The sequence below is a fragment of the Hyaena hyaena genome, unplaced genomic scaffold (genome assembly GCF_003009895.1).
Source record: "Hyaena hyaena isolate Hyena2069 unplaced genomic scaffold, ASM300989v1 scaffold_914, whole genome shotgun sequence".
Lineage (NCBI taxonomy): Eukaryota > Metazoa > Chordata > Mammalia > Carnivora > Hyaenidae > Hyaena > Hyaena hyaena.
In genome coordinates, this window is record NW_024081545.1 from 499727 (window position 1) to 519788 (window position 20062).

The following is a 20062-nucleotide window of genomic DNA, read 5'->3' on the forward strand; positions in this document are numbered from 1 at the left end:
TGCATTGTAGCATAATATATGGTATTTAGAATTTGCTAAAAAATTGTAGTAATTTGCTTTTACTTTAAACTGTTTAAGAGAGAGAGAGAAAGAGAGAGAGAAGGAGGCAAACTATTAGACAGAACCTTAACTATAGAGAACAAACTCAGAGTTGCTGGAGGGAAGGTGGATGGGGGATGGGCTAGATGGATGTTGAGTATTAAGGAGGGCACTTGTTGAGATGAGCATTGGGTGCTATATGTAAGTGATGAATCACTAAGTTCTATTCCTGAAACCAGTATTCTTTTATATGTTAGCCAACTAGAATTTAAATAAAAACTTGAAACAAGGAAAAACTTAAAAATAAAAAGATAGAGAAAGGCAAACCTAGAAACAGACTCTCAACTATAGAGAACAAACTGATGGTTGGCTACCAGAGGGAATGTAGGTGGAGTCATGGGTTAAATAGGTGATGGGTATTAGAGAGGGCACTTGTGATGAGCACAGGGTGTTGTACTTTTTTTAAAAAAATAATTGTTTATTTATTTTTGAACTCAAGAAATGTGAGATCATGACCTGACCTGAAGTCAGATGTTAACTTACTGAGCCACGGTGTTGTACCTAAGTGCTGAATCACTGTATCATATACCTGAAACTAACAAGACACTGTATGTTAACTAACTAGAATTTCAATAAAAATGCATTCAAAAACAAAAAAGAAAAAGAAAGCCCAGAAGTGGACTCACAACAGTATGATCAACTAATCCTCAACAAAGTAGGAAAGCGTATCCAATAGAAAAAAGACAGTTTCTTCAACCAGTGATGGTGGTTTAAAACTGGACAACAACATACGAAAGAATGAAACTGGACCACTTTCTTATACCATACACAAAAATAAATTCAAAATGGATGAAAGGTCTAAATGTGAGACAGGAAACCATTAAAATCCTAGAGAAGTCAGGCAGCAACTTCTTTGACCTCAGTCATAGCAACCTCTTACTAGACACATCTCTGGAGGAAAGGGAAACAAAAGCAAAAATGAACTGTTGTGACTTCATCAAGATAAGAAATTTCTGTACAGGGAAGGAAACAACCAGCAAAACTAAAAGGTAAACTTTGGATCAGAGAAGATGTTTGCAAATAAGATAGTATCCAAAATTGGTCATCAAACTCAATTCATCAAATTCAACACCGAAAAAAACAAGTAATCCAGTTAAGAAGTGAGCAGATGACATGAATAGACACTTTTCCAAAGAAGACATTCAGATGACTAATAGATACGTGAAAAAAGGCTAAAACATCACTCATCATCAGGGAAATACAAATCAAAACCACAATGAAATACTACTTCACACCTGTCAGAATGGCTAAAATTAACAACTCAGACAACAAGAGATGTTGGTGATGATGCAGAGAAAGGGGAACCCTTTTACACTGCTGGTAGGAATGCAAACTGGTGCAGCCGCTCTGGAAAACAGTGTGGAGGTTCCTCAAAAAGTTAAAAATAGAACTACCCTGTGATCTAGCAATTGCACTACTAGGTATTTACCCCCAAAATACAAAAATACTGATTCGAAAAGGCACATGCACCCCAATGTTTAGAGCAGCACTATCGACAGTAGCCAAATAATGGAAAAGAGCCCAAATGTCCATGGACTGATGAATGGATAAAGAAGTGGTGTGTGTGTGTGTGTGTGTGTGTGTGTGTGTGTACATATATATAATGGAATATTAAGGAGCCATAAAAAGAATGAAATCTTGCCACTTGAATTGATGTGGATGAAACTAGGGTGTATTTTGCTAAGCAAACTAAGTCAGAGAAAGACAAATACCATATGATTTCACACATATGTGGAGTTTAAGAAACAAAAGAGATGAAAATGGAGGGAGTAAAAGAGACAGGCAAAGCACAAAACAGACTCAACTATAGAGAACAAACTAAGGGTTGATGGAGATGGGCTATATGAGTGATGGGTAGTAAAGAGGGCAGTTGTGAGGACCACTGGTGTTTATATGCAAGTGATGAATCACAAAATTCTACTCCTGACACTAATATTCCACTATATGTTAGCTAACTGGAATTTAAGTATAAACTCAAAAAAGAAAAAAAGAATTAAAACAAGCAAACAAACAAAACTAAGCTGTGTATGTTGTCTTGAATTTCATATGAAAATGAAATTATTCTCCAGACAGAGACACAGATAATTTGCTCTCTTTTCCTTTTCAAAGGCTCCTCTCCTGGCTGGTTTTGGCAGTGGCTGTTTACCACAGCTGTGCCAATTAGTGAACCTGCCCATCGGTGCCTTTGCTGAAGCACAGTGCTCTGGGTCCTTGGCCAGCCAGTTATTGGCTTCTTGATTCCTCCCTGGGCTCTGTTCTGGAAATGCAGGGTAGATGTTCTCAAAGTGGCTGTAAATTGCTAGATTTTCCTTTGGGTCATGTGAATAGGAATTGGAAAAATCAGAAAGGAAATTTACTAGAGAAAGAAGCATAGCTGGTGCCCTACTTAGGATGGTTCAACGTGATTTTTTTTTTAAAATGTTTTATTTATTTCTAGGAGAGAGAGAGAGACAGCGTGTGCAGGGGAGGGTCAGAGAGAGAGGGAGTCACGGACTGAAACAGGCTCCAGGCTCTGAGCTGGCAGTCAGCACAGAGCCCGACGCGGGGCTCGAACCCACAAACCGCGAGATCATGACCTAAGCGAAAGTCGGACGCTTAGCCGACTAAGCCACCCAGGCGCCCCTCAACATGATTTTTTGACTTGACCATAGTGGAAGAGTAATATACATTCAGTAGAAATTACACTTTGAATTTTAAATTTTGATTTGTTCCTGGGCTAGTGATATGTGGTAGAGTAATATGTCATAATGCTGGGCTGTGGTGGCGGCCACAGGTCCCAGTCAGCCACATGATACTGAGGGTGATCAACCGATGTACTCACAACCCTTCTGTCCCCATTAACCATTAGCTTTTCACTTTCGTGGTAGTATTCAATAAATTACAGGAGATATTCAGTCCTTTATTAGACTGTGTGTTAGATGATTTTGCCCAACTATAGGTTAATGCACATGTTCTGAGCACATCTAAGGTAGGTTAGGCTAAGCTAGGATGTTCGATAGGTTCAGGTGTATTAAATTCATTTTCGACTTAGCAAGATTTTCAACTTACAATGAGTATTATTGGGATATGATCCCATCATAAATTGAGGAACATCTGTACTGGACTGGAGGAATTTAAAAAAGGAGATAAAAGTAAACTAGGTACTGGGGTGGCTTGGTTGGGCGTCTGACTCTTGGTTTTGGCTGAGGTCATGGTCCCAAAGGTTGTGATGGAGCCCTGCTTCGGGCTCTGCACTGGCAGCACAGAGCCTGCTTGGGATTCCCTCTCTCTCCTACTCCACTCTCTCTGTTCCTTCCCTGCTCATGCTTTCTGTCCTCTCAAAATAAATAACCTTAAAAAAACGGGAGGGGGGGGCAAGCCAGGAACTAATATGCAAACTTTGATTTTTGTCTCATAATTTGCAATGATTATATAAAATTAGCTCATACTTTCTAATGTTTTACAGCTGTTTTAAAAATAGTATAATAACTGTGAATTTAGAGGGTAGAGAAAAAAATATAACCCACACTTTTTCTAGGTTTGTTTATGTGGTTACAGTCAATGTGTATATAATTTCCACCTTCTCCACTTACTACTGTATCCAAACCATCATAATTTTAAACTGTGTTTTTCTAACATAGATTTGAAATGTATATATCAAGCACAATGTGTTTTTTAAAATATTTTTTAACAGCCCCAGATTTTCAAATTAGCATTTGTTTTTAAAATTTCTTCTATAGGCTACAGCTCCTTTTGCAGTCTGCTGTGGATGCTAACATGAATACTCTCCGGGTGTGGGGAGGAGGAATCTATGAGCAGGATGAATTCTATAGACTCTGTGATGAACTAGGAATAATGGTGGGTATTGACAGCACTTTATTGATTGATATGTTACTGTATCCTCACTTTGACCTCCTGTGTTCAAAGTGGGTGATATTGCTCGTTTCTTCTTTTCTCAGAGCTGAGAATGATATTCCATTTTTTTGCAGAGGAATAAATGGCATCTTGCAAAACCAGAACCATGGCTGATGGCGAATATCATAATTATGTAATTATTTTTACGTGGTAGACATTCTATGTATTTTTGTATTTGTAATTTTCTTTGTGATATGAGGGTATGATTAAATGCATTTAAAATGTTTGACTTTAAGGAGATCCAGCAAGACCTAGAGAGAAGAAAAATAATAAATGAGGAAAAAAGATATGTTTCATATTGTTATTAGGTATTCCAGACATGTTTTGCATTGTGAGGATTAAGCAAAGGAAATATATTCTTTTAGTTCTAGTATTACGGTTCTAAAACAGAAAGTACTCCATAGAGGAATAGTAATTATAAGAATACTGGTAATATGGATGGTCATGATAATATGACAGCATTCTGTCATATTTATTGAATGCCAAGCGTTGTTCTCAGTGCTCTGCATCTATTATTTTATTTCATTTTCATGTCCATCCTGTGAAGTAGTTACTGCTGTTCTCCATCCCCATTTAACCAATACGGAAACTGACATGTGGAGGAGAAGTTAAATAACTTGAAATCAAGGTTCTGACTCGGGTCAACTGGTTTGGGGTCTGTGTTCTTAACCATGGCCTCCTAACAACCTCCCTAGAAATGGAGTTTGTGGTTTCATTATGAAAATTTCTATGTAGTAATCCTTTTTGGCCATGAAAAGTTAATTCGTTTATAAACAAAGACTGTTTCCTAACGGTCTGGTCCCTCGCTCAATACTAAATTTCTAGTGGAAATTACAGAGTATCACAGTGTGGAGAGGCTGGGGGAAGGTTCTTTTCGAATTTCATATTCCTTTCAACACATTCACCGTTTCCTTATTTGAATTCCCCTTTCTTCTGTTTCTCGTCTCCCTACTGAACACTTTTTCCTCTCAGATCTCCCCCACAGTTTTGTGCCCTTCTGGAAAGTTGTGCCGTCTATGAAAACCTTTATTGGGCACTGCTTTAATCACAGTATTGCTCAAATGATCACCCTCATCAAGCTAACTTGATTTTTCATTTGCCTGAATGATAATTCCTGACATTCAAAATGAGGAATTTCTTTCAGTGTAATAAAATCTATGGATGTGCTTTATTGCCTTTTATTTGATTTGATAGGTATGGCAGGATTTTATGTTTGCCTGTGCCCTTTATCCGACTGATCAGGGCTTCCTGGATTCAGTGAGAGCAGAGGTTGCTCACCAGGTATGTTATTACCATTCCAAGAAGAAGGAAAATGCTTATGTTTCTTTTTCTTTCCTTCCTTCCTTCCTTCCTTCCTTCCTTCCTTCCTTCCTTCCTCTCCCTCTCTCCCTCCTTCCCTTCCTTCCTTTCATTTTTCTCTTTACTAACTCCCATGAAAATCAGTCCTATAATTGACTTCCCTGGTCTCATGGCTTTAACACGACCTATATGCTGATGATGTTTCAGATTTATCCTCAACTCTGACTTCTCTGCTTGAATTCCTGGTTCTTCTATCCAGCTGCCTACTTGGGACCTCTGCTTGTAGGTTTCAGAGTCCTCTCAAATGTTAACATTTCCAAACCAAACTTGCATGATCTTCTCCAAACCTGCTTTTCCTATAGTTTTCCTTACCTCAATAAATGGCACAGCCAGTCTTCTCAGCTCTCAGGTCAAAAAGATAAAGTGATTCTTGACTCCCTGATTTCCTCTGCATCCATATGTATACACCTATATTTATAGATCTTCAAGTGCAAGGAAGTGATTATAACCTAGCTCTGTCCACTGAAAAGGACTAGAAACAATGAACAACCTAATAATATTGAGTATCCTTCTATTGAAATAATTTTTCCCATTAAGAGAAGGGCTTCAGGGGAGGGCCCAACATGGCAGAGAAGTAGAGGGATTAGAACTTGCCTCATCTCTCAAACAAAGAAGTGTTGAAGCGAAAGGATTGTGACTTTGAACCCCAAAAGTCCAGGAGGAAAAGAGAAGGAATTCTTAGAGAAATGGGTGATCCCGGGCCTGAGACAGGAAATATACTAGATGATCCTGACATACAGATAACAAGGAAACTATCAAAGGTCTGTCAAAAAGAACTTTGACAAGACTATCACCAGCCAATAGTAGGATAGTTTGAGTTCAATAAGGATAAGACCGTCAATGGATTGAAATCCATCAAGTACGTTAAATTCTGTGATTTCATAATTATAATGTCTGTGGATGGAAATCCAAAAGAAATGCAAGGAAGCAATTACTGTAATACTCAAGATAGTGGTTACTGTTGGAAGAAGACACTGCAATTAAAAAGGGTGTATGAGGGAGGCACCTGGGTGGCTTGGTTCATTAAGTGCCTGACTTGATCTCAGCCAGGTCATGATCTCATGGTTCCTGGGTTCGAGTCTCACTTCAGGCTCTGCACTGATGCTGATGGCACAGAGTTTGCTTGGGGTTCTGTCTCTCCTTCTCTCTGCCCCTCCGCAACTTGTGCTCACTCACTTTCTCTCTCTCTTTCTCAAAATAAATAAGCTTAAAAAATAAATACAAGGGGTGCATGAAGGCTTCTGGGCTTCTCTTTATTGGTCTGGGTTGTGGATACAAGACCGATTACCTTATAATAATTTACTGTATCATAGTTGTTTTTTATGTCTGTTTTATTTATTTATTTTAGGAAAAGGTTTAAAAAGTACAAATGAATCATCCCTTGCTCCAAGGCCTCCAATAAAGAGCCTCACCATGCCCTATCCTGCCTCTGCCGGCCTCCCTGGCCCCGTTGAGCATCGTCTTCCTGTGCTATCTTTGCTCTGGAACACTTCCTCATCGCCCTCCCTGTGGGCCACCTCTCTCATTTTCTCCTGGCACCCTTGAGCATGACTTTCTCGGGGAAGAAAACCTTTCCGTATTTGCAAGTCTAGATCACATCATTTGCCCTTTGTGACATATATCAAAATTTGAATACTTGTTAGATGTTTTGTTTCATGCAACATTGTAGTCTCCCTGAGGCCCCAGGGGCTTGTTCCTCTGTGTATCCCCACCACCTGGCTGGGTTATTCATCAGGAAGATAGAGAGATGGACCAATGAACTTTAAAAATATAGTTATGTAGGTTGCAAATGTTTCAGTTTTATTTTTAATTTTTTTCATACAAATAAATAAAATATGATATCTATGTGCCTCCAGTTCTTTTACGTATTATTAAAGAGAAGGAGAACTTTTTTTTTGCAGTTTGTTAAAATTTTAAGGTAAAGCTCGCCGCAGAATTCTAGGTCAGCTAGAAGGATATGTATAGCACAGAGTCATTGCAGCTTTTTGCCTCTTCAGTATTTGTTTTCAGTAGCACCATAAACAATCAGTCATAGTTGGTCGCAGCCCTCACTTACCTGGACAAGCACAGAGGCAAATAAAGGAAATAGCGTGTGTAAGGCTGGTTTAGAGGAACACAAGACTGTAATTTTTAAGAATGAGAGAAGTCTCTTTAACGCATCCTTAATGCATCTCTGTTAGCATCTTGAATGGAGGCCACACAGAGAACATCAGCTGGGATCCATCACTGTAACCATGCGTTACATGGAAGAGAAGCTATAAATACCAATGAGGTTATATTGCTAAAATGTGTTGCAAAGGAATTTCTCTTGATCATTGACTCACTCTGCTGTCAAAGAGACTTCATTGCCTTCTTTTGCTGGAGTCCATCTTCTAGTGTGTCTGAGGAGCTGGATCCTTCCACCTTTATGTAGGGCTGGCCCACAGAGAAGCCCAGTTCATCCAGGTTCAATTCTTAGTTGGCAGGATTTTCAGGTAGATTCTTAATTTCTTCCTCTATGTTTAGATGTATTCAGTAACTTACTAACCTTAGTTGATTTCTCAGGACATGACATTGATAGTTATTTCTGGAGATATCCTCGTGATGCTCTAATCCTTTTTCGTTTCAATATTCCACGTATTTGTCTTCAACTTACAGGTTATCTCTGGGGTCTCACTTGCTTTGTAAAACCCTCTCTAGTTGTCTTTGTGGTTTTCTGAACTCAGTGGAGACTGTGACAACCTCAATCCCTCTTTCATTAGAAGTGGTTTTTCTACCTCAGTTTTTTCTTCACACAAAACTCCGACTTGTTCTTGAGAAACTCCTCTGTAATATAATCTCTCCTGCCTTTTGTATTCCTTAGAACCTTTTGGTGGCAAGTCAGATAATGATGAGGTTGGTTTATTTTTCTTTTTTAACAAAAGGTATTATATTTTCTTCAGTTTTTATACAGTAGAAAAGTGGAACCCAATCTTATTGGTGTTTATAAAATCTAGGTAAAAAGATTCGGAGAGTCCTTAAAAGGTGTCTCCACAGGTAATGTTACAAGCCATTTTCTAATAAATTTTCTGACACATATGAATTTATGTGCAGAAATGCAGTGGCTAGGAATAATTAGGAATCACTATAGCTCTGATTTTTTTTTTCTTGTCGATCATTTGAAAATTAATTTACATTTTTTGAAATTTTAGATCAGGAGACTGAAATCTCATCCTTCTATCATCGTATGGGGTGGAAATAATGAAAATGAAGCAGCGCTGATGACGAACTGGTTTAATATACATGCCAGTGAACTACGTACCTACATCAATGACTATGTGGTTCTGTATGTGAAAAATATCAGACAGATTGTCTTGGCAGTAAGTAGTGATTTTTCATGCAGTAGAATTTAAGAAACTCTTGAAAATGGATCTATTTGAATATTGGTATGGTATATTGTTGTGCCCTTTTTTAGGTCTACCTTCAACAATATCATTTTAACTTTTTAAAAATTTTTATTTATTTTTTTTGACAGAGAGAGAGACAGAGCACGAGCATGAGTGGGGGAGGGGCAGAAAGAGAAGGAGACAGAATCTGAAGCAGGCTCCAGGCTCTGAGCTGTCAGCACAGTCAGCACAGAGCCGATGTGTGGCTTGAACCCACAAACCGTGAGATCATGACCTGAGCCAAAGTCGGATGCTTAACTGACTGAGCCACCCAGGCGCCCCAACATCATTTTAATACAGAGCTGCATGTGAATGGATTATAATGCTGCAGCATGTGAATGGGTTCATGGGTTATGGACTTGTTTAGGAATTAACTTATCTATGGAACTCACCACACATACACCAATATTGTGTTTACACTTACAGATTATCATGGACTCTTTCTGGAGCCTGTCCATGGAACCCCAAAGGTTGAGAATTTCTACTTTAGATAACTTACTGATATGCCCCTTCTTTTTTCTTTCCTTCTTTTTGTTCCTCAGTATATTAATATAACAAATTCTGTGAATTAGTTGTCTAATAATAAACCTGTTCTAGTATAAACTCTATTTAGTTGTAATGTCTTATTCTTGTATTCTGTGCTAGATTTGACTTGCTAATATTTTAGTTAGACTTTAAAGATTTATATCCACAAGCAAATTTGGTCTGTAGTAAGAATTGTAAACTCAAATGCCTAGAGGAGCCAAATTTGTTTAAAAAAATTAAGTAGAGTAGATGAGGCTCACAGAGAGAAGAGGGGACTGTGGTAATAGGAAAATGGATGTTGGGTCTCATTTATATTCAGCATTTTTTCTTAAAGCTTATTTATTTATTTTGAGAGAGAGACAGAGACAGCTCAAGTGGGGAAGGGACAGAGAGAGAGAGGGAGAGAGAGAATCCCAAGCAGCCTCTGTGCTGCCAGCACACAGCTTGATGCAGGAATCAAACCCACAAAGCTGTGAGATCATGACCTGAGCTGAAACCAAGAGCTTAACCAACTGAGCCACTGAGGTGCCCCAGCATTTTTTTCTTTTTTTTTTTTATAGAGAGAACACAAGTGGGGGGAAGGGGCAGAGGGAGAAAGAGAGAGCATTCCAAGCAGGCTCCAAATTCAGTGCAGAGCCGGACATGGGGCTTGATCCCACAACCTGGGATCATGACCTGAACTGGAATCAAGAGCCTGATGCTCAACTGATTGAGCCACCCAGGTGCCCTTCTTATCTTTTTGATGATATCCATCCTAACAGGTTCGTGAGGTGATCCCTCATTATGGTTTTGATTTGCATTTCCCGGATGATTAGTTGAGTACCTTTTCATATACTTATTGACTATCTGTATGTTTTGGGGAAAATGTCTGTTTAGATCCTTGACTCGTTTGTTTGTTTTTTGCTATTGAATTGTATAAGTGTTTTATATATTTTGGATATTAACCTTTTAGCAGTTATATGATGTGCAAATATTTCCTCCCATTCCGTATTTTCCTTTCTCATTTTATTGATGGTTTCCTTTGCTGTGCAGAGCCTTTTTGGTTTGATGTGGTCCCGCTTGTTGACTTTTGTTGTCCTTGTTTTGGTGTCAAATCCGAAGAATCAGAGCTACCACCAGTGTCAAGGAGCTTACCACCTGTGTTTTCTTCTAGGAGTTTTATGATTTCAGATCTTACATTCAAATCTTTAATCCATTTGGTATTAATTTTTGGGCATGATTGAAGAGAGTTGTTCAGTTTCAGTCTCTTGTCTGGGACTGTCCAGTTTTTCTAACACCATTTATTGAAGAGACTGTCCTTTCCCCATTGTATATTCTTGTCTCCTTTGTCATAACTTAATTGGCCATGCGTATATGAATTTAATTTCTGGGTTCTCTGTTCTGTTCTACTGACCTCTGTGTCTGTATTTATTCCAGTACCGTAATGTTTTAATTTTATTTATAATGTATTTTGAAGTCAGAAAGCATGTTTCCAGCTTTGTTCTTCTTTCTCAAGATTGTTTGACTATTTAACATCTTTTGTGGTTCCCTAAAAATTTTTGAATTATTCATTCTATTTCATTACAGTGTTGATAGGGATTGCCTTGAATCTGTAGATTGTTTTAAATAATATGGACATGTTAGCAATATCAGTTCTTCCAGTCCATGAGCACAGAATATCTTTCCATTTATCTGTGTCTTCTTCAGTGTCTTATAATTTTCAGTAATAATTTCAGTCTTTCACTTCCTTGGTTAAACTTATTCCTAGATATTTTATTCTTTTTGATGCAGTCATGAATAAGATGGTTTTCTTAATTTCTAGGAGTTAATTATTAGTGCGCAGAAATGCAGTAGATTTCTGTGTATAGATTTTATGACCTGCAGTTTTACTGAATTTATTTATTCTGACAGTTTCTTGTGAAGTCTTTAGAATTTTCCACATACAATATTATGTCATCTGAAAATAGTGACAGCTTTACTCTTTCCTTTGCAATTAAGATACCTTTTATTTCTTTCTCTTGTCTAATTGCTCTAAGTAGCACTTCCATTCTTGTGTTGAATAAAAGTGGTGAGAGTAGGCATCCTGGTCTTGTTCCTGATCTTAGAGAAAAGTTTTGAGTTTTTCACCATTGGGTATGATGTTAGCTATGGGCTTGTCATATATGGCCTTTATTATGTTCCCTCTGTGGTTACTTTGTTGAGAGTTTTTATAATAAATGGATGCTGAATTTTGTCAAATGCTCTTTCTACATTTGTTGACATGATAATATGATTTTTTTAAGTAGGCTCCACAGCCATTGTGGAGACCAAGGTAGGGCTTGAACTCATGACCCTGAGATCAAGACCTGAGCTGAGGTCAAGAGTCAGATGCTTAACCAACCAAGCCACCTAGGCACCCTGTTCATGATTTTTATCCTTCATTTTATTAAGGATACAAGATGTGATGTATCATCTTGATTGATTTGTAGATGTTGAACCATCCTAGCATCCCTAGAATAAATTCCTCTTGATCATGATGTATGATTTCTTTTTTTGACTTACATGACTTTGCTTTGTTAATCTGTTGTTGAGAAGTTTTGCATCTATGTTCATCAAGGATACTGGCCTGTAATTTTCTTGGGGTGATTCTATTTGGTTTTGGTATTAGGATAATGCTTGTCTTTTAAAATGAGTTTGGAAGTTTTCCCTCCTCTTCTGTTTTTTGGAAGAGTTTGAGAAAGATTGGTATTAATTCTGCTTTGAATGTTTGGGACTTTTGTTTGGTGGGAGATTTTTGATTATTGATTGAATGTCCTTACTAGTTAATTGGCCTGTTCATGTTTTCTATTCTTCATGATTCTATCTTGGAAGATTGTATGTTTTTAGGAATTTATCCATTTCTTCTAGGTTGTCCAATTTGTTGGTGTATAGTTGTTCACAGTAATCTCTTACGATCCTTTGTATTTCTGAGGTATCAGTTTTAACATCTTTTTCATTTCTGATTTTGTGTGAGTCCTTTCTCTTTTTCTTCTTGGCAAGTCTAGCTAAAGTTTTGCCATTTTGTTTATCTTATTTATTTATTTATTTAAATGTTTTTGGGGTTTTTTTTGAGAGAGAGAGACAGAGAAAGAGAAAGAGAGAGAAACACAGTGTGTGAGTGGGGGAGGGGCAGAGAGAGGGGGGAGGGGCAGAGAGAGAGAGGGAGACACAGAATCTGAGCAGGCTCCAGGCTCTGAGCTGTCAACAAAGAGGCCAATGCAGGACTCGAACTTGTGAACTGCAAGATTATGACCTGGGCCAAAGTCGGAAGCTCAACTGACTGAGCCACCCAGGCGCCTCTTGTTTATCTTTTTATAAAGAATAAGTTCTTGGTTTCATTGATCTTTTCTATTGTTTTTTAGTCTCTATTTCATTTATTTCTTCTTTGATCTTTGTTATATCCTTTCTTCTAATATTGGGCGAAATTTGTTCTTTTCTAGTTTATTAAGGTGTAAAGTTAGGTTCTTATTTGAATTTTTTGGGTTGTTTCTTGAAATGGTCATTTATCTCTATGATCTTTCCTCTTAAACTGCTTTTCCTGCATCACATACGTTTTGGTATATTGTGTTTACATTTTCATTTGTCTCAAGGTATATTTTAATTTCTCTTTTGGTGTCGTCGTTGATTCATTGATTTTTCAGTAGCATATTCCTTAATCTTCACGTGTTTGTCAATTTTCCAGCTTTCTTCTTATAATTCACTTCTAGTTTCATACCCTTGGGATCCAAAACTCTGCTTGATATGAGTTCAGTCTTTTCAAATTTGTTAAGACTTGTTTTGTGGCCTGATATATGATCTGTCTTGGAGAACATTCCATGTGCACCTTAGGAGAATGTGTATTCTGTTGCTTTTCAATAGTATGTACTGTGTATTGTTAAGTCTATCTCGCCTCATGTCTCATTTAACATTCTATAATTATAAATGCTAAAACAACTTGATAATATGTCATATACGAATATGTTCATATATGAAATAAGGGATAAGGGAAAAGGGAAAGAGATTGTTCCCAACTCCACCATAGAGCCTTTCCTTATGGTGGTTCTTTTTACATTTCTACTTTTTAATAGGCGTGTTATACTTGTATATACTACATGCATAAACATTATATATAATGATATAAATTAGCTTTTCTTGCAGGAAGGAGAAGTAGCATTTTGTTGTTCAGTAATGCCTTCAAAAGATGTAACTTTAAAAAGCTTTAATGTTTAATATGTGATTTAATAATCTGATTGTCTTTATAATTTTTTAAATCTGTAATTGGATATTTTAAATATTTGGGTACCTCCTGAACCCATACAAAAAGAGACATATTTAAAAGAATAGTATGGGGACACCTGGGTGGCTCAGTCGGTTAAGCGTCTGACTCCAGCTCAGGTCATGATCTCACGGTTTGTGGGTTTGAGCCTCGCATCGGGCTTTGTGCCGACAGCTAGCTCAGAGCCTGGAGCCTGTTTCAGATTCTGTGTCTCCCTCTCTCTCTGACCCTCCTCTGCTCATGCTGTCTCTCTCTCTCCCAGAAATAAATAAAACATTAAAAAAAAGAATAGTATTGTAGAGGCGCTTGGGTGGCTTAGTTGGTTAAGCGTCCAACTTTGGCTCAGGTCATGGTCTCACAGTTCGTGGGTTCAAGCCTCATGTCGGGCTCTGTGCTGACAGCTCAGAGCCTGGAGTCTCCTTTAGATTCTGGATCTCCCTCTCTCTCTGCCCCTACCCCGCTCATGCTCTGTCTCTCTGTCTCTCAAAAATAGATAAACATTAAAATTTTTTTTTTAAAGAATAGTATGTGCTTTTGGCATCCAAATAAGTTCAGTTCATGGCACTCTTCATTTATGTGAAGCAACTTCAGTGAGAATTCATGAAAAACTTAGGTTCACGTTTTTAGCTTATCTGATATGCTAAGTCATGTGTCATGAAGAATTTTTCTATCTACAAATAGTGATGGTATAAGCTTTAATTAATATTTATAGAACATTTATTTTATAATCTTTTTTCTCATAGTGTTGGTATTACATGTTTCATATCTGATGGATTTAAGAAATGGATTTTAATATTTGAGGATTTTCATTTCACAGCTCAGTGGTTAAGAGCTCATAATTCCAAGAGGATGAGAATGAGGCACGTGGCCCCACAGTGATGCAAATTGGTTAGGAAAACAGTTCCTAGGAACAGCTCTGTATTATGGAAATGGAAACATGAATTCTGGTGGACATTTAGCAATGGCATCCACACGGGGGTTATTTACCATACAATGTAGCCCTATGAAAGAGTAGTTATTATCCCCATTTTGCAGATAAGACTATTGAGGCTTAGACCTGTTCAAAAAAAATAAGGTTCTGATATGATATTTAAACTCAGTCCATCTGACTCAATAGCCTCTATTATTTTCTTTTTTTTTTTTTTCTCCTGCCGTGCCTTTTATTCCCATGACCTGTTCATTTCATAACTGGAAGCTGTATCTCCCTCTCCCCTTCACCCATTTTGCCCAACTGCTGACCGGCCCCCTCTGGCAACCATCAGTTTGTTCTGTGTATTTTAGGTCTGATTCAGCTTTCTGTTTATTCATTTGTTTAGATTCCACTATGAGTAAAATCATGTATTAGTTGATTAGGTCTGATTCAGCTTTTTGTTTATTCATTTGTTTAGATTCCACTATGAGTAAAATCATGTATTAGTTGTGTTTCTCATTCTGACTTATTTTATTTACCATATTATCCTCTAGGTGCATCTCAAATGACACAATCTCATCTTTTTTTGGCTCTGAAGTATTCTATTATATATATATACATATATATATATATACCACATCTTCATTATCCATTTGTCCATTGATGGACGCTTAGATTGCTTCAATATACTGGTTATTGTAAATAATGCTGCAGTAAACACAGAAGCACATCTTTTTTTGGCTCTGAAGTATTCTATTATATATATATACATATATATACATACCACATCTTCATTATCCATTTGTCCACTGATGGACACTTAGATTGCTTCAATATATTGGTTGTTGTAAATAATGCTGCAGTAAACACAGAAGCACACATACCTTTTCAAATTAGTGTGTTCATTTTCTTTGGATAAATACCCAGTAGTAGAATTATTGGATTTATGGTATATCTATACTTAGTTTTTCAAAGCACTTCCATACTGTTTTCCACTGTGGCTGCATCAATTTACATTCCTCCCAGCAGTGTGCAAGGGTTACCTTTTTTCCCATATCCTGGTCAACACTTGTTTCTTGTCTTTTTGATTTTATCCATCAAAGGTGTAAAATGGTATTTCATTTTAGCTTTGAGTTGCATTTCCATTATGTTGAGAACCTTTTCATGTGTTCGATGGCAATCTGTATGTCTTTTTTGGAAAAATGTCCATTCAAGTCCTCTGCCCATTTTTTAATTGAATTATTTGGTTTTTGGTGTTGAGTTGTATATGTTCTTTATATATTTTGGATATACATTTATATATATCCCTTTATCAGATATATCATTTCTAGATGTCTTCTCCCACTCAGTAAGTTGTCTTTTTATTTTGTTGATGGCTTCCTTTGCTATGCAAAAGCTTTTTATTTTAATGTCCTCTAAATAGTTTAATTTTGGTTTTGTTCTTGCCTGAGGGGACATATCTAGAAAAACGTTGCTGTGGCCCATGTCAGAAAAATTACTGCCTGTGTTTTTTATGATTTTTTGGATTTTTATGATTTCAAGTCTCACATTTAGCTTTTTAATTCATTTTGAGCCTATTTGTGTTTATGGTGTTAAAAGGTTTCATCTTTTGGCAGATAGCTGTCCAGTTTTCCCAGCACCATGTATTAAGGAGACTGTGTTTTTCCCATTGCATTTTCTTGCCTGTTTTGTCATATTAATTGACCATGTAGTTGTGGGTTTATTCCTGGGATCTCTGTTCTGTTCCACTGATCTATGGATCTCTTTTTATGCAGTACCATACTATTTTGATTATTTCAGCTTTGTAGTATATTTTGGTTTTTTTTCATTGAAATCTGGAATTTTGATAACCTCCAAACTTTGATTTTCTTTCTTTTTTTTTTTTTTCAAGATGTCTTTGGCTGTTTGGGATCTTCTGTGGTTCCTTACAAATGTTAGTATTATTGTTCTAGTTTTGTAAAAAATGCTATTGGTATTTTGATAGGGATTGCATTGAATCTGTGGATTGGTTTGTGTAATGTGGACTATTTAAACAATACTGATTTTCCCATTCCATGAGCATGTGGAGTGTGTGTGGGTCATCTCCATTTTCTTTCACCAGAGTTTCATAGTTTTAAGAGAAGAGATTGTTCACCTCTTTGGTTAAGTTTATACCTAGGTATTTTGTTCTTTTTGGTGTAATTGTAAATGGTATTGTTTTTAAATTTCTTTTTCTGCTACTTTGTATTAGTGTATAGAAGCATTATTGATTTCTGGGTATTAATTTTGTATCCTGCAACTTAGCCTCTTATTCTTAAGTACTACACCTGTGTTTCTTAAGTGGAGGCAATTTTGTCCTCAAGGGAGAGGAGGAATGTTTGGCCAATGTCTGTAGACATTTTTTGGTGTCTATAGGGGTACCACTGGCATCTAGCGGGTAGAGGCCAGGGATGCTGCTAAACATTCCCTCTCCCCCTGCCCCCTTTCCCTGGTCTCCAGTACACAAAATTCAGTAATTTTCCCTGGTCTCCAACACACAATGTCAGTATTGCCAAGGTTGAGAAATACTGCACTAGACTGAGTACTACCCATTTTGGTAGAACGTAATGTAAAGGCACAACATGATGGAAAAAGATTAGGAGGAGGTGCTGAGGAATAAGCTAGGTTTTAATAATGACAAGATATAAAGGATTGGCGAATATCAGAAAAGTGCTGGTGGTTGTTGAATGCATAGGCAAATGATTCTATTTTTTTTCTATCAGCCACTTGGCATTTCTAAGACTTGATAGTATTTTTTTAAAAAGTAAATGGTCTGCCACAAATAGACATTTCTCCAGAGAAGTCATACAGATGGCCAGACATGGGAAAAGATGCTGAACATCTCTCATCATCAGGGGTATGCAAATAAAACCTTCAAGGAGGCATCATCTCCTACTTGTCAGAATGGCTGAAATCAAAAAACAAGTGTTGGTGAGGATGTGGAGAAAAGGGAACCCTTGCACATTGTTAGTGGAAATGCAAACTGGTGCGGTCACTGTGGAAGACAGTAGGGAGGTTCGTCAAAAAGTTAAAAATAGAACTACCCAGGGGTGCCTGGATGGCTCAGTCGGTTAAGCATCTGACTTCAGCTCAGGTCATGATCTCAGAGTTGGTGAGTTCGAGCCCCGCGTTGGCCTCTATGCTGACAGTGCAGAGCCTGGAGCCTGCCTCAGATTCTGTGTCTCCCTCTCTCTTTGCCCCTTCCCTGCTCATACTCTGTTTCTTTCTGTCTCAATAATAAAACATTAAAAAAAAATAGAACTACCCTAATCACACTACTGGGTGTTTGTTCCCAAATTACAAAAACACTAATTCAAAGGGATACATGCATCCCTATGTTTATTGCAGTATTATTTGCAATAGCCAAAATTATGGAAGTAGCCCAGGTGTCCAGCAGCAATAGATGAGTGGGTAAAGAAGATGTGGGGTGTGTGTGTCTGTGTTTGTATACATAATATTCCATTAATAATGGAATATTACTCAGCTATAAGAAAGAATGCAATCTTGCTATTTGCAACAACATGGTTGGATCTAGAGAGTATAATGCTAAGTGAAATGAACCAGTTAGAGAAAGACAGATACCATATGATTTCACATTGATGTGGAATTTACAAAACAATACAAAACAAATTAGCAAAGGAAAAGAGAGAGAGACAAACCAAGAAGCAGACACTTAACTATAGAGATCAAACTGATGGTTACGGGGGGGGGGGGGGGGGCAGGGGGGGACATGAATGAAATAGGCGATGGGATTAAGGAGGGCACTTGTCATGATGAGCACTGGGTGATGTACAGAAGTGTTGAGTCACCATATTGTATACCTGAAACTAATTTTATGCTGAATGTTAACTAAATGTAACAGAATTAAAATTAAAACTTAATTTAAAAAAGTAAATGGTTTGTGTTTTACTGGGTGAAAATATCTTTTAAACCCTTTTATTTCTGAACTCAGAGAGACAAGACTCGTCCTTTTATCATATCCAGTCCTACAAATGGGGCCGAATCTATTGAAGAAGGCTGGCTGTCTGCGAACCCTTATGACGAGAATTTTGGTGATGTACATTTTTATGACTATATCAATGATTGCTGGAATTGGAAAAATTTCCCCAAAGCTCGATTTGTATCTGAATATGGATATCAGTCCTGGCCTTCCTTCAGTACATTAGAAAAGGTAAGCCACTTTTGATTTCCCCATGATTCAGATGGTAGGCTGTGGACCTGTGTCCCTTTCTTTTTTTTTCTTTTTTTTTTTTTAAGCTGCTTTTGTCTTTTCTTTAGTGTGTCCCTTTCTCAACAGTGGTTCACAAAGTGAGATGAAATCTACTTCTTATTTAAAAGAAAGTTTAGGAAGATCATAGAACTTTTTTTCTTTAAACTTTGGGGAGCTAAATTTCTTGGTAGTCATCATTTTGGGGATTAATACTTTTCTATATTGCTTTTAATTATGTTCCTTCACTAACATTTAAAAATGAAATGGGAACCAGTGGTTGCTTAAGCCTGACTTCTTATCATGCATGAAAGTAACTCTCACTTGCTATTTTCCCTATATCCTACCACTGTTAAGCTTATTTATTTATTTTGAGAGAGAGAGAGAAAGAGAGAGTGAGCACACACGTGCCTGTGAGGGGAAGGGGCAGAGAGAGGGAATGAGAGAATCCCAAGCAGGGGGATTTTCATGTGGGGCTTGATCTCATGAACCATGAGATCATGACCTTACGCGAAATCAAGAGTCAGACGCTTAACCCACTGAGCCACCCAGGCCCCCCTATCCTACACCTGTTCTATCATTTTCAGCTATTCAGACCTGGATGGTTTGCTACAGTAAGAGGAATGAATGTGATAAATGAACTTTTGCTTAATGTTATAAGGTCATATTATTTTTCTTTTGTCTCCTCTTCTACCTCTTCTATTTCCCCCTCCACTTCGTCTTCTTTTTGTTTTGCACTATGTATGGCGTTTCACTTTCCTTATTCCTACAGATTCAGTTTCACAAATGGATTCAATTTCAGAGTTGTATGTGTTCTTTTTTAAACAACGTTATTGAGATATAATTCACTGACCATACAATGCACCCATTAAAATATATACTTTAATGGTTTTCAGTATATTCACGGAGTTGTGCAGGCAGCACCACAACCTCGTTTTAGAGCATTATCATCACTCCAGAGAAACTCTGTTCCCATTAGCAGTCACTCCCCACTCTCTCAGTCCCTCCAAGTCCACTCTAGGCACTGCTAGTCTGCTTTGTTTGTCTATATACTTGCCTGTTTTTCACACTTCATATATTGGAATGGTAAAATATGTGATCTTTGTAGGCTGGCTTCTTTCACTCATCATAACATTTTCCACATTCATCCATGTTGTAGCATGTATTAGTTTTCATTCTTTTTTATTGCTGAATAATATTCCATTGTATGGATATGCCACATGTTGTTTGTCCATTCATCAGTTGATGTACATTTGTGTTATTCCCACTTTTTTGACTATTATGAATAATGCTGCTGTGAACATTTGTATACATTTTTTTGTGAACATACGTTTTCAGTTCTATTAAATATATACCTAGGAGTGGAATGCTGAGTCGTATGGTAACTGTTTAAC

The 20062-nt window shown here is 37.4% G+C and overlaps 1 protein-coding gene across 1 annotated transcript in view; it reads left to right on the plus strand.

Moving 5' to 3' along the window:
• MANBA (mannosidase beta) overlaps positions 1-20062 on the plus strand; it is a 117130-nt gene that overhangs the window by 66509 nt on the left and 30559 nt on the right. Inside the window, exons 9-12 of the mRNA XM_039220822.1 lie at positions 3819-3936; positions 5188-5274; positions 8523-8690; positions 18414-18632. Coding sequence (XP_039076753.1) covers positions 3819-3936; positions 5188-5274; positions 8523-8690; positions 18414-18632 — 592 coding nt within the window. The remainder of the gene's footprint in view (positions 1-3818; positions 3937-5187; positions 5275-8522; positions 8691-18413; positions 18633-20062) is intronic.